At 43.9% G+C, this 13,796-nt stretch overlaps 1 protein-coding gene across 2 annotated transcripts; it reads right to left on the bottom strand.

Annotated features, from left to right (window-relative positions):
* Positions 1-7,602: 7,602 nt before the first annotated feature.
* On the bottom strand, positions 7,603-13,593 carry LOC109787003 (WD repeat-containing protein 26 homolog). Of its 2 annotated transcripts, none has more exons than XM_020345566.4 (5): positions 13,355-13,593; positions 11,191-12,075; positions 10,453-10,554; positions 9,085-9,714; positions 7,603-8,143 (listed from the first exon to the last, which is right to left on the bottom strand). In XM_020345566.4, exons 2-5 carry the CDS (start codon positions 11,980-11,982, stop codon positions 7,874-7,876), a joined length of 1,794 nt encoding a protein of 597 aa, XP_020201155.1. In that variant the 5' UTR covers positions 11,983-12,075; positions 13,355-13,593; the 3' UTR covers positions 7,603-7,873. The 2 variants fall into 2 exon arrangements, with proteins under 2 accessions (XP_020201155.1, XP_020201162.1); XM_020345573.4 differs by having other exon boundaries at positions 12,235-13,527.
* Between the last annotated feature and the right edge of the window lie 203 nt (positions 13,594-13,796).

Raw genomic sequence — 13,796 nt, 5'->3', positions numbered from 1 at the left:
GTCGAAACGGGGGTCCTGTTGATTGGGAGGAGTGTGACGTACCGCAAAACGGACGAAACAGACCTCCTACGGTCAAAACGTGGGTCCTGTTGATCGGGAGGGGTGTGGCGTACCGCAAAACGGACGAAACGGACCTCCTACGGTCGAAACGGGGGTCCTGTTCATCGGGAGGGGTGTGGCGTACCGCAAAACGGGACTCCACGGGATACTGTTCATCTCCACCGTCGACCTCCTCCAGCCTCCACGGGCTACCGTCGACCTCCTCCAGCCTCCACGGGCTCCTGTTCATCCAGCCTCCACCGCGCGCTACTCCACCGGCTACTGTTCAACCACCCCTCCACGGGCACCCCTCCACCGTCTACTGTTCATCCAGCCCTCCACACCACGGGGTCCTATTCAACCACCCCTCCACGGGCACCCCTCCACCGTCGACTGTTCATCCAGCCCTCCACCACACCACGGGGTCCTGTTCATCCAGAGGCAACGCCACCGCTCACTGTTCATCCAACCCCCCCCCCCCCCCCCGCAACGCTCACTGTGCATCCAATCGATCGGCTTCAGTTAGCAGCAGTAGCGAAGGAATCGCTCGATCGGGTTCAGTTAACAGCCATCGATCGATCGCTCGGGTTCAGTAACGCGTAGCCTGCAGTGCAATCGCTCGGGTTCAGTTAGAGCCCAACGCCTCGCTCGGTTCAGTTAGAGCCAATGCCTCGCACACACGCGCGTACGTGTACGAGAGAAACGCGCATCGCTCGGCCCCCGACCTCCCACCGTAACCGGGAACTCCCAGAAATTTTCCTCCCCTCGCTTCTACCACGGTTTTTTCCGTCATGGACGGCCCAAAGAATGTCATGCAGCTGCGTCTCCGGCCCGCCCAGGACGAAAAGCCCATTTTCTGTCATGATTTTTTGTCATAGAATTAGGAGCCCACCACATCTATGATGATACCGGGTTTTGTCACAATTATCGTCATAGAAGTGTCATATGTATGACAGAATTTTTTTTCGTTCGGCCCAAAATGTCACGGATGTGTCTTTTTTTTGTAGTGATGGGTGCAAGGAGCTTTAACTGTCACGGGTAAGCTCCGTAAGGAAATAATGGATCTTAAGCGGCAAGTCAACAAGCTCGAGGAGGAGAATCGTATCCTGAGGGGTATCATAGCCAAGAATATCACATCACCACCCCCGAAAAAGGAGATATAATCACATGGGTATGGGCACTCCCCTTGGCAACTGCCAAGCTTGGGGGAGATGCCCCGGTATCGTATCACCATCACATCCTATCTTTATCGTTTTTCTTAGTTCGATCCCTTTAGTAACCTCTCCTTCCCTCTGCGAAGGGCCCATCTTTTACTTTTATCTCTTACCCTTATGCAAGAGTCATGGTGATCTTCACCTTTCCTTTTGACATTTTATCCTTTGGCAAGCACAGTATGTTGGAAAGATCCTGATATATATATCTAATTGGATGTAAGTTAGCATGAGCTATTATTGTTGACATTACCCTTGAGGTAAAAGGTTGGGAGGCGAAACTATAAGCCCCTATCTTTCTCTGTGTCCGATTAAAACTCCGTGACCACAAGTATTGCGTGAGTTTTAGCAATTGTGAAAGACTAAATGATAGTTTAGTATGTGGACTTGCTGAAAGGCTCTTACATAGACTCTTTCTGATGTTATGATAAATTGCAATTGCTTCAATGACTGAGATTATAGTTTGTTAGTTTTCAATGAAGTTTCTGATTCATACTTGACATTGTGAATAGATTATTACTTGAGCATAAGAAATCATATGACAATATCTATATATGTTGATGTTATAAGAATGATCATGATGCCCTCATGTCTGTATTTTATTTTATCGACACCTCTACCTCTAAACATGCGGACATATTTATCGTTATCGGCTTCCGCTTGAGGACAAGCGAGGTCTAAGCTTGGGGGAGTTGATATGTCCATTTTGCATCATGCTTTTATACTGGTATTTATTGCATTATGGGTTGTTATTTCACATTATGTCACAATACTTATGCCTATTCTCTCTTATTTTACAAGGTTTACATGAAGAGGGAGAATACCGGCAGCTGGAATTCTGGGCTGGAAAAGGAGCAAATATTAGAGACCTATTCTGCACAGCTCCAAAAGTCCTGAAACTCCACAGAAGTTATTTTTGGAAATAATAAAAAATACTGAGCGAAGAAAATACCAGAGGGGACCCACACCCTGGGCACGAGGGTAGGGGGCGCGCCCTGGGCGCGCCCCCTGCCTCGTGGGCCCCCTGGTGGCCCTCCGGTGCCCATCTTCTGCTATATGAAGTCTTTCGTCCGAAGAAAAATCAGAAGCAAGCTTTCGGGACGAGACTCCGCCGCCACGAGTTGGAACCTTGGCGGAACCAATCTAGGGCTCTGGCGGAGCTGTTCTGCCGGGGACACTTCCCTCCGGGAGGGGGAAATCATCGCCATCGTCATCACCAACGCTCCTCTCATCAGGAGGGGGCCAATCTCCATCAACATCTTCACCAGCACCATCTCCTCTCAAACCCTAGTTCATCTCTTGTATCCAATTCTTGTCTGTAAGTCTGAGATTGGTACCTGTAGGTTGCTAGTAGTGTTGATTACTCCTTGTAGTTGATGCTAGTTGGTTTATTTGGTGGAAGATCATATGTTCAGATCCTATATGCATATTAATACTCCTCTGATTATGAACATGAATATGCTTTGTGAGTAGTTACGTTTGTTCCTGAGGACATGGGAGAAGTCTTGCTATTAGTAGTCATGTGAATTTGGTATTTGTTCGATATTTTGATGAGATGTATGTTTTCTCTCCTCTAGTGGTGTCATGTGAACGTCGACTACATGACACTTCACCATTATTTGGGCCTAGAGGAAGGCATTGGGAAGTAATAAGTAGATGATGGGTTGCTAGAGTGACAGAAGCTTAAACCCTAGTTTATGCGTTGCTTCGTAAGGGGCTGATTTGGATCCATATGTTTCATCCTATGGTTAGGTTTACCTTAATACTTCTTTGTTAGTTGCGGATGCTTGCAATAGGAGTTAATCATAAGTGGGATGCTTGTCCAAGTAAGGACAGCACCCAAGCACCGGTCCACCCACATATCAAATTATCAAAGTACCGAACGTGAATCATATGAACGTGATGAAAACTAGCTTGACGATAATTCCCATGTGTCCTCGGGAGCGTTTTCTCTATATAAGAGTTTGTCCAGGCTTGTCCTTTGCTACAAAAAGGATTGGGCCACCTTGCTGCACTTTATTTACTTTTGTTACTTGTTGCTCGTTACAAATTACCTTATCACAAAAATATATGTTACCTATAATTTCAGTGCTTGCAGAGAATACCTTGCTGAAAACCGCTTATCATTTCCTTCTGCTCCTTTCTTGGGTTCGACACTCTTACTTATCGAAAGGACTACGATAGATCCGCTATACTTGTGGGTCATCATGTGGTTTCTCATGTGCGTGATCTTGAGTAGAAGCTGGAGAGGTCGGAGCTTCAAGCTAAAGTGATGAAAGAAGAATTGGCGGCAATCAAGATGAAGTCGAAAGAAGCTGAAGTTGCACGCAGAAGGAATTTGAGCTGCTGCGCAAGAAGTCTCAAGAACAGGATGAGAAGTTAGCCCACTTGATGGCTCTCTTTGGAGCTAAAGCATCTCATTGATCTTTATCATTGAACTATGTCTTTGATGGCTCATCGCTGCAGATTGTGAAGTTGAACTTGTGAAGTTATGTTGTAGTACCTGCCATTGAACTATGTCGTAGTACCTCTCATGAACCTGTGAAGTTGAACTATGTCGTAGAACCTGTGAAGTTATGCATTTTGTGAAGCACATGTTTTTGAATTATTTGAGTTTTGTTTGGACCATTTTGTGAAGTTGTGCTCCTGGTTCACAAGATATTTATTGAATTATGCCAAATATTATTTAGATTAATTGGGCTCTAAACTTAGTTGGACCGCAAAAAGGCCGAGGCCCAAACAAGAATTAGACTAAAAAGGCTTGGGCCTAAAAAAGAGTTGACTGTAAAAAAAACCTAGTCTATAAAAGGCTACATCCCAGAAAATAAAAGGCCAAGGCCCAAACAAGAACTAGACTAAAGAGGTTGTGGCCCAAAAAAAGAGTTGACTATAAAAAACTGGTCTGTAAAAGGCTCCATCCCAGAAAATAAAAGGCCAAATTGTTGGGCTAGGCCCATGCAGCTAAGAAAAATAAAGAGAAGAAGAAACTATTAAATGGGCTGAATTATTGGGCTCGGCCCATCTAGACGGCCGAAATGGACCGGGCTGATTCTAATCTATGATCTGTTCATTTGGTCGCAATTTTGCCACGTCAGCTTGCCACGTTGGACCTGACGTGGTGTGGGAAGATTGCTAGTGACCAAAAAAATTGGTCGTAGAACCTACGACCTTTTATTTTGGTTGTAAATGTCTACGATCATTTTAGAAGAAAGGTCGCTAAGTTTCATTAAAGACGACTAGCTTTTGACCAACTGTTTTTGGTCACAAATGGAAAGCAATGACCATTCAGTGACCAATATTGATGGTCGCAAGTTGACATATTTCTTGCAGTGGAGGTCGTGGCTTCACAAGATCTCTGGATTTGGCACTCTTTCTTCCACATGGCCGGCTCTCACAATGACATCAACATGCTTCAGCACTCTGGTGTTCGCAAGGCTTGTAGAAGGCAACTACCCAGAGGTGAATGTTGAGATCAATGGCCACTGCTAAAACAAAGGATACTACCTAGCTGATGGTATCTATCCTCGGTGGACTACTCTTGTCAAGACAATCCCCAACCCGATGGGAGAGAAGAGCAGAGATTTGCCCGAGCACAAGAGAGTGCTAGAAGGGATGTCGAGCGTGCTCTCGGTGTTGTTCAATCTCGATGGGGCATCGTTCGGTATCCTGCTAAAACTTGGAGCACCAAGAAGTTGTGGGAGGTGATGACTGCTTGTGTGATCATGCACAACATGATCGTAGAGGATGAGCATGAGGGTGAAATCTACGATCAGGGGTTCCAGTTTCAGGGTGAAAATGTTGTGCATGAGAATGAAGGAGCGACACGTTTACATAGTTCACCGAATTTCATCATCAAATGCGTGATTGGAAAACTCACATTCAAGTACAAAATGATTTGATTGAGCATATGTGGGCTCACCTTGCCAACCAATAGATGTATCAGCTATTTTTTCTTTCAAATGTATTTGTGACAATTTATTTTAAATTTTATTTGGCTTGTAAACTATGAGATATTATTTGGTTGTGAAACTATGAGATATTTGTATTTATTTGAATTATGTGAATTTGGGGCAATTTTTTGATATGTTTGCAGAAAGAGCAATAAACTGGCCGCATGCCTGTGGCGCAGACGAAAATGTGCATGTGCATTGAGCGCACTACCAACCCAAACGCGGAAGGGGTGCACATCAATGCACGTAAAAGTTTTTGGTCATTTAGTGGTCATGTATGCATGTGTTATAATTAATGCATCAACAAAAAAAACTACTCCATCTATCCCATAATATAAGAGCGTTTTTCAAGCTAACAAGCTTGCAAAAACATTCTTATATTATGAGACAGAGGGAGTATTTGACAAAAAATGAGTGTGCTAATCAAGTACTTTTGTAAACTACAAAATTTATTCCAGCACTAACCATCTACCTTGGTTGGAGAGCTTTTCATAGTGGAAAGTAACTTAGGCTAATACTCTCTTTAATTGTCTAAATGGCCTTATATTATTTTACAGAGGAAGTAACATGCATATGTTACTAGTATATGTTGCTACTTTTATAGTGAGAAGTAACATATGTGTTGTTACGTTCCTTTCTCCCCTCCGCTAGATCCAATCTCTCCCATCCGCCCCCCCCCCCCCCCACGCGGGCGGCCAAGGGGCCCCAACCTTAGCCGTCGGTCACTCCCTATCCCATCCCTCCCCTCCGCCGCCGCTGGAGGAAGACGTCGGGCTAAGCCCGGGCGGCGGACGGCGGTGGTGGAGGAGCCTCTCCTTCTCGCGTGCGAGGGTGGCGGGGCATCCGGGCGAGCGGAAGTGCGCCCCCAGATCCGAGCCTCCGCGACGGTGGCTCGCTCCCGACGGCGAGCGGCGGCGGATGACTAGTGGTGGAGCTGCTACATCTGGCCGCGGTGCTACGGCACCTCGGAACGGCGGCGGCGTGGAGGACTTTGGTGGGCTGGTCAGCTGCGGGCGTGGTTGGCTTTCCGGTCAGATTTGATCTGGCCAGATTGGCTTGCTCGCTTCGCGGCAGCGGAGATCGGTGGTGGTCCGTGCGCACGATGCGAGACGGAGGTTCGTCAAGCAAAGCCGGGTGAAAACCTTGTTCTCGGCTTGTTGCCAAGACCAGCGATGGCGGCACTCTTTTGTGTCATTACCTTCTTGAAGGGATCGCCGTGGAGAAGCTCAAGACCTCTATCCGCTACCTCCGGGGGAAACTCTAGATCAATAGATCGGATGACGGCGGCGCTCTGGTGTCGTTTCCCCCTTGGGGGCGTCATTCTTGGAGGTGTGTACGGGCTCGAGGGACCAGTGGACGGCTTCTTTGGTGGAGCGGTGCTTCATCTTACTCATTGATGGCGGCGGATCTCGGCGGCGTGGCGCAGTGGAGACTCGGCGCCCGATGCACGGAGATGGACTCGCGCAGGAGGAGGACGCTGTCTGGCGTCATGGTGGCGTCAATGGCAGAGAGGCCTGGCAAGGTCCGTGTGTTAGTTTCTGCTCTGAAGATGGATTGGTGGAAGACGGTGGCGACGACACAATGAGAGTGCGTCGGACCGGTTTGTACCCCAAACCCAGTATGTGGCTCGGTGGGGCCTCCGGCTTTAGATGTTAGGCTTTGGTGTGATGTCTGTTTGGTATTAAGCTCAGACTATCGGCACCCCTTCATCAAGTGGTTAGGAGTAGCGACAGTTGCTGCTAAGATGATGGCTTCAGACAAACTGATGTACTACTTTGTAGAAACTGATGTACTACTTTGTAAGGTCTTTGTGGATAATTAATAAAATGGTTGCATGCATCATCCAGATGCAGAGGCCGGAGGAATCCTCCTTTTTTCTAAAAAAAACATGTGTTCTTGTGTCATGTAAGTCTTCATTTATTTAGATGTAGACTTATTTTGCTTTGGGGTACGTTATATTACGTAACATATGTTACTTAACAGAAACACATCTCTTCTCATTAACTATTTCCCATAAGCATACTTGTTCTCATTAACTATTTGCCATAAGCATACTTGTTTTGAGATGCGTTATGTTACTAAGTTACCCCACTATGATCAGCCTGAACCTGAAAGTAGGGAGTAATTTACACAAAACTGCAAGATTAGCAGTATTTTATCAAACCTTGCAATTGCTAGTTCAACAACTCGGGTAAAATAATATCAAGCAGGAGTATATGCGTTTCAAAGAATCTTCACAATGGCAGTGAAAACCCCAAAGACATCTAAGCCATTTTGGATGGTTCCAAATTTATCTTAATTTCGTAAGACAGTCAGGAAATCAGGCAAGATATGGATCACATTTGGTTTTTGCCACCGTCGTAACCATTGCAAAAGCAGAGCAAAGAAGGCTGCTTCACATGTGAAATAACACCGGAATTTGTATCCAGCTTGAATTGATAAATTAATGTGACCACAGTGATGATGATGATGGAACAAGGGAGATGGTGCATAAAACCAAGCAGGTTTTTCACTCACTCACACCTGTTACTGTAGCTTTGTTTTAAACTATGGTGTTCTTCCTGGCGAAAGGAAAGCAAAGCAAAGGAGGATTTACAAATGACGCTTGCATGGGGGCTACCAAGGATCAAGCTATCATCGCTTGCATGGGGGCTACCAAGGATCAAGCCATCATCATTTGCTGCGGCTACCGTTGCACTGGTGAACGAAACCGTTGCCGTTGGCACTGCCGTTCATGTGAGTCCCATTGCTGCTACTGCTGCTGCCTATGTCCTTCCGCTTTGTGCTGGCCTTCTTCAACCCCCATATACGTATTGTGTGATCATCACTCGCAGAAGCGAGCATATGTGGATTTGTAGGGTTCCAGCTTACACAGTTGACTGCGCCGGAGTGACCAGAAAGAGTCTCGATAACATCTTCCGTAGCTCTGTGCCATATATAGACCTGGCAGATAAAATATCACCACACTGAGTTGTCAAATCAAACAAACCACTGGACAGTTGTTTTCCATGAAACTTCAAAGACCTGACTAAAATTTCTTTCACCGAAACATTATGTACCAGATTGGTAAACGTGCATTCCATACATTGGTGTTTTACTACGCTGGCTTATACTCCCTCCGTTCGGAATTACTCGTCTAAGAAATGAATGTATCTAGATGTATTTTAGTTGTAGATACATCCATTTTTGTGACAAGTAATTCCGAACGGAGGGAGTAGAATCCAGCTCTTGGCTACATTACACTGGATTATTCTCTCCAGTCCCATTTTATGGCTACCTATCAGGTGTAAGGAACCATGGATCATGGATGTCATTACTAGATGACTTCATGTCATCCATGAAAGTACCAATCCATCTGTAAGTTTCGTCTGGCTCACAAGAAACAAGTGATCCCAAGATTCAAGTAATAAACTAGTAATGTATCCCAATTAAACATTAACTCTATCCACCATGTAATGCACATAATTGGACAAAAGATAAAAGCAGTAACTAATATGTCACATACCAAATATTCTGAACAAAATCTGGCGGAAAATACCTAGATAAAGAATCAATGTGCATGCAATCAAATTTGGGGAATAGACGTAGATGTTAAGTATCATTTACAGTTTCTCAACATAAGAAATATCACGGATGTTGTACATATTTTGTCATGTTTTGTTACATAAAATAGAATACTGCAGCGAGCTGAGAACTGTTCCAATATAGGTCTCTAGGTTATCCAGTAAATTTGACTTGCAGGACAGAAAATATAATTCTGCTACACGGCCAAGAACAACAGTTTCCGGAACTCAGATATCATCTGCAACTAAAAATCTATAGAACAGGTGACAAGGAGAGCATAACTTAAGTGCATCTACAGTCAATACATCATACATTCATACCTTTGAATCTTCACTCCCACTGGCAATAAAGGCCTGATCCGATCCACCAAAGCACGATCTTATAACAAACCGGCTGCGTTTATGGCCAATGTACTGTTTCACTCTACTGGGGTCATTCCTTATGTTCCACAAATGGATCTTCTCACTTATAAGATTTACAAGCAAGAAATCTCCATCATCAGAAAGAGAAAATGAAGTGATTGTATTATCCTCTTCAATCAGCCTCTCCTGTTTCGTGTCCCTATTGAATAAAAGAATTGTGGAATCTCTGTTCATAATTATTATAACTTTGCCATCTTTTGTTACAGCAAAATCAGATGTTTTTGATGACCGCTGCCCTTTCCAGCAATCTGCCTCTTTACCATCTAAATCCCACAAGCAAAGGCTTTGATCAGATAGACCACACAATATTTGCTTTCCGTCTGGAAACCAACCACATGACGTCAAACCAAGGCCAGGCTTCTCGTAGACATGAATACATTCACCAGATTCAATATTCCAACGCCGGATGGCTTCTTCCATTCCACATGTAAGAAGCTGGCTATCATCAGGGCTCCATGCAACCATCATCACTGGTTTCTCATGACCAGTCAATCTATGCTTCAGCAATAGTTCTCCATCTTCATCGACCTAGGAAAAATACCCACATTACTGCAAGCAAGCAGAAGATTGATTTGTGTTGCATCAACTATCAAGATGGCAGTGAAAATGTAAATTTCACCATCATTATCAGTACGTACATGCGCATGCACATCCTGAGGTACATACTAGAATGCAATAAAATTCCTGGAACAAATGATGAAGATGAAACTGAAAATTAGGTTCATGTGCATCGAGATTGTTCATGTGCATCGGAATCTCGATGGGATTGAAGTTTTGAGATTGAGATGCTGGGAAGTTTTTCTAGAAATAAGTTTTGATAGTTCCAAACAAGGACCACATTATGTCCTCATCAACCACAAAAATAAAATCAGAACACCTTCAAGGTAGGCTAACCGCACCACCAATGCATAAATGCCAAGCTAAATGGTCTATAGTGTCAGGCCACAAGATCATGTAGCAAACTAAACAAACATATTAATCAAATTTGCAGCTAAGGCCAACAAGGCTCAAATTAGATAGACCCACTCCGACAAATTAATGATGTAAAATATCTACCCTTTATCAATTTGCATTTGAACAAAAAAAGGAAATACTCGAGATCTCTAATTTTCGGACAGAAACGACCAGCAGGTGACCAAAAAAGAGTGAATGTGGTTGTGCAGAAAGTTTTCACATAAGGCACTAGCTAAAAGGGAAAGTAAGGGGCAAGACACTGCACTGCTGAACACCTTCATGAAGAAGGTCAAAAGTCAGAAGCATAGTTACCTTCCATATAATTGCAGATTTATCATTTGATGACGAGGCTAAATATTTCCCATTGTTTGAGAATTGAAGAAACCATACTTCGTCACCGTGTGCACACAGAACCTGCAATAATATTTTTTATTTGCTTGAGGCTTAGTACAGGTGATAAGATATGTGGATAGCAGTGTCTGATTGTGCATCGAGAAATATTGCATTGCTTAGTTTCAATTATTACATTTAGGCATTAACTATTTTATACCAAGAATGAGAAGCACATCCTACTTGTCAAGGAGAGCCAGATCTCAGTTGCTTTCATGAACATTTAAATAGCACTCAACTCACATCTATCTTCTCATACAAAAATATTTCCTCTACATTAACCTGAATCTGATGTGTTCCCTTTCCAACCTAAATATATATTGCAAAATATTCAAGACAGCAAGAGGGAGGTGGGAAGGGAGGGGAGGGGCGAGGATAGAGGATGCTTAAGTTAAACTTTATGACAACTGGATCACGCATTATACAGAGAGAGAAAACAGAATTTATCCAAGACTTGTTATGAAAAAATCTACAAGTGATGTATAAAAACTGTACAGAAATAGTCAAGCGAAGAGCAAGAACACCAAACCGACCAGTACTGCTTATTTGGATTCTTAAGCAATGCAGGCAACTGTTAAGCACAACCTTGATTTCAAACATGGTATTTAAATATTTAAACATGCAACAAATGCAACCACTTACATCAGCATGAGTTCATACCTGCAGTGTTCGAGATGGTATCTGATCCCTCCCACAGTGATGATCAACATATAGTGACAAGCCATCAATAGAATTATGGAGATAACAAGCTTCACGTTGTACAGTAAGTGCCTGTTCAACTATATTCTCTAACCTCCTCTCTGGTACCATAACAGCAGGTGGGAGCACCTTTTGCAATTCCTCTAGGAGCTTAAGGCGTGAGTCAGAAGCTTCGGTTCCAAGCTTTGGAAATGCAAGCAAGAAGTTCTGCGGAGAAGAAATTATGCAACTTGACATTTCATGAACTCGTTTTCTGTTAACACCAAGGGGGGAGATTTCATTTTGCAACGTCTTTATGGCACCCATTAAGTTGTCATTTCTCAAAAGGTCAAAGAATTTCTGCTCCAATAACAAAAATGCAGCAGACTTCACAATGTTTTCATCCAGAAGGCCAAGTTTATTCAAGGTAGCTACTGCATTGTCCCAATTACCATCAAGCACCTGCTTTCTGAATAGATTCACCGACGGAGAATGCAATGTAATACCTGATTCTTCCTCAAGAACAGCTCCACTTTTTTCATATCCAAGAGTATACAGAGCTTTTGTGATTATCCTCACAAATTCGTCCCTCTTAATAACACCTTTAGAACCAACCATAACTTCTTTCCCCTGGGAAGCCAAAGGTCTAGCCATTGTACCTCCCAAAGGGTTAATGGATTTCGAATAACAGAAATTTTCTGGTAAATTTGCCGACTCTACTGAGGATGCTCTTGCGCGTTTTGAGGGTGGTTCATCATCTTCAAAACCTCCCATGAAATGCCAAAGTCAGCCCATATACTTTTTTACTATTGCAGATACAATGTTCCGCAGGCTGCAGAAAATGCCGTCAAAGAATTCCGTAGGTTGCTGCAGATAAATAACATGAAAAAGTCATTATCAAATGCAGCCAATAACCTGGTCTTATCTCGATCATTTTACATCTAACAATACATGCCCATCATAATAGCAAGAAATAGGAATGGTGCACATAAAGCAAGGAAAATACTGTGGGGAAACACAATGTACCTTTTGATTTAATCTATAATACAAGCTACCTATCCATGTAACGCACATATGAGCAAATGTGAATTGGAATACACGGCAGTAAATCTCAGAGACACAAGGCACAGGTTGAAGCGCTCCCTATTATTATTAAATGTGCAGGTTAGCTTGAACATTATGCACACCGAACAAAAAATAGCCCCGTCACACTTGAGCCTGTTTATTAATTATCATGTAGCATCAGAAAGAGAGATAAAATATGTAACTTTGAGTGACAAAACAGAAGCCTATGCTGATTAATCCTCATTTAATAAGCTAATAGGACTATAGCCCCAACTCCCAATTCAAGCTTGTACTACCAGATATCTTTCCTGCCATCATATAAGAAACAAAGTAAAGTCAGGTTGGGCCAGCATATCCAAAGATAAGTCATAACAGCACAAGCTTCTTGCAAGCTACCATGAACTCAGAAAGAATCACATATGTGGCTCATCTGTTGCCATAGTAGCATCACTTCTTTCTTTCCTTTTGTGGAGCAACGGGTAAATAATAAGCCATGAAATAGATTGGTCCACAGTAAGACCCTGATAGCAGTGATGCTTTATTGCCGTGAATGGCATGTGAGCTCCACATTGGAACCTTACCCTTATTGGCAATTTTTCAGTTCTACTTAACCCTGACTGGCTGATAGTGCACAACTCGCATCAGTCCACTAAAACTAACACTGAGAAGTGGCAAATGACCTCCATTACAAACAAAAGCATGATGTCCATGAAATGCTCAGGCGAATTACTAGCAGGTGACCACAGGGTAATCAAACGCAGTAAGTAGGATCCAATTACGCAATCTGCATACAATTACTGTTGATTATAAGCTGCTCCAGGAAGCACCCTAAATCAAAAGAGTCCTGCCCAAGCGCGTGACCTTAGCGATCTAACCAATCCACGTGATTATATATATAATAAAGAAACTAAAGCAAGCGGCGCAGCGACGGGGCCCGTCATCTAAGAATCTGTTCTAGGGAGAGTTCATCGTCGTTCCTACTCGCGCCGCCGGAGGAGCCCCCTCTCCCAAACCCACACCTGCACGTCGGGACCAAGAGGCGACGCAGAGAGCAGGGATTGGCGATCGGAAGGGTCCTGACCTCGGATCCACGCTGATTCGCGCGAGGAACACCCGAATCCGCGCGGAAACGTTGGGGAATCGCCTGCGGGGGGCAGGAGATGGATGGATGGGCGGATTGGGTACGGAGGGGGGGGGGGGGGGGGGGGGGCGGAGCGCAGAGAGAGAGACGGGAAAGGAAGAGATTGGTGTCTTGGCTTGGGAGAGAGGGGAACCGACTGATGAAAGGAAAAGGGAGGAGAGGTTGGAGAGAGAGAGAGATTAACCATTTCATTCACTCAAGCAATTGCACTTTGTTAAGTTTTTTTAAGAGAAGTCCTCTTGGCACTTCATTGCAAAGTTAACAAAGTCATCATCGCACTAGCACATCGATTTTGAACCATATGTATGCCTGGCTAGAAAATGTGTCAAAAGCCATTAGCTTTCAATCGAATCGATGAGATATTATGAGCTTGTTGAAAACA

The sequence above is a fragment of the Aegilops tauschii genome, chromosome 5, assembly GCF_002575655.3.
Source record: "Aegilops tauschii subsp. strangulata cultivar AL8/78 chromosome 5, Aet v6.0, whole genome shotgun sequence".
NCBI classification, from domain to species: domain Eukaryota; kingdom Viridiplantae; phylum Streptophyta; class Magnoliopsida; order Poales; family Poaceae; genus Aegilops; species Aegilops tauschii.
Note: the sequence above shows the minus strand (reverse complement) of the source record. Positions and strands in the feature narration are given on the sequence as shown.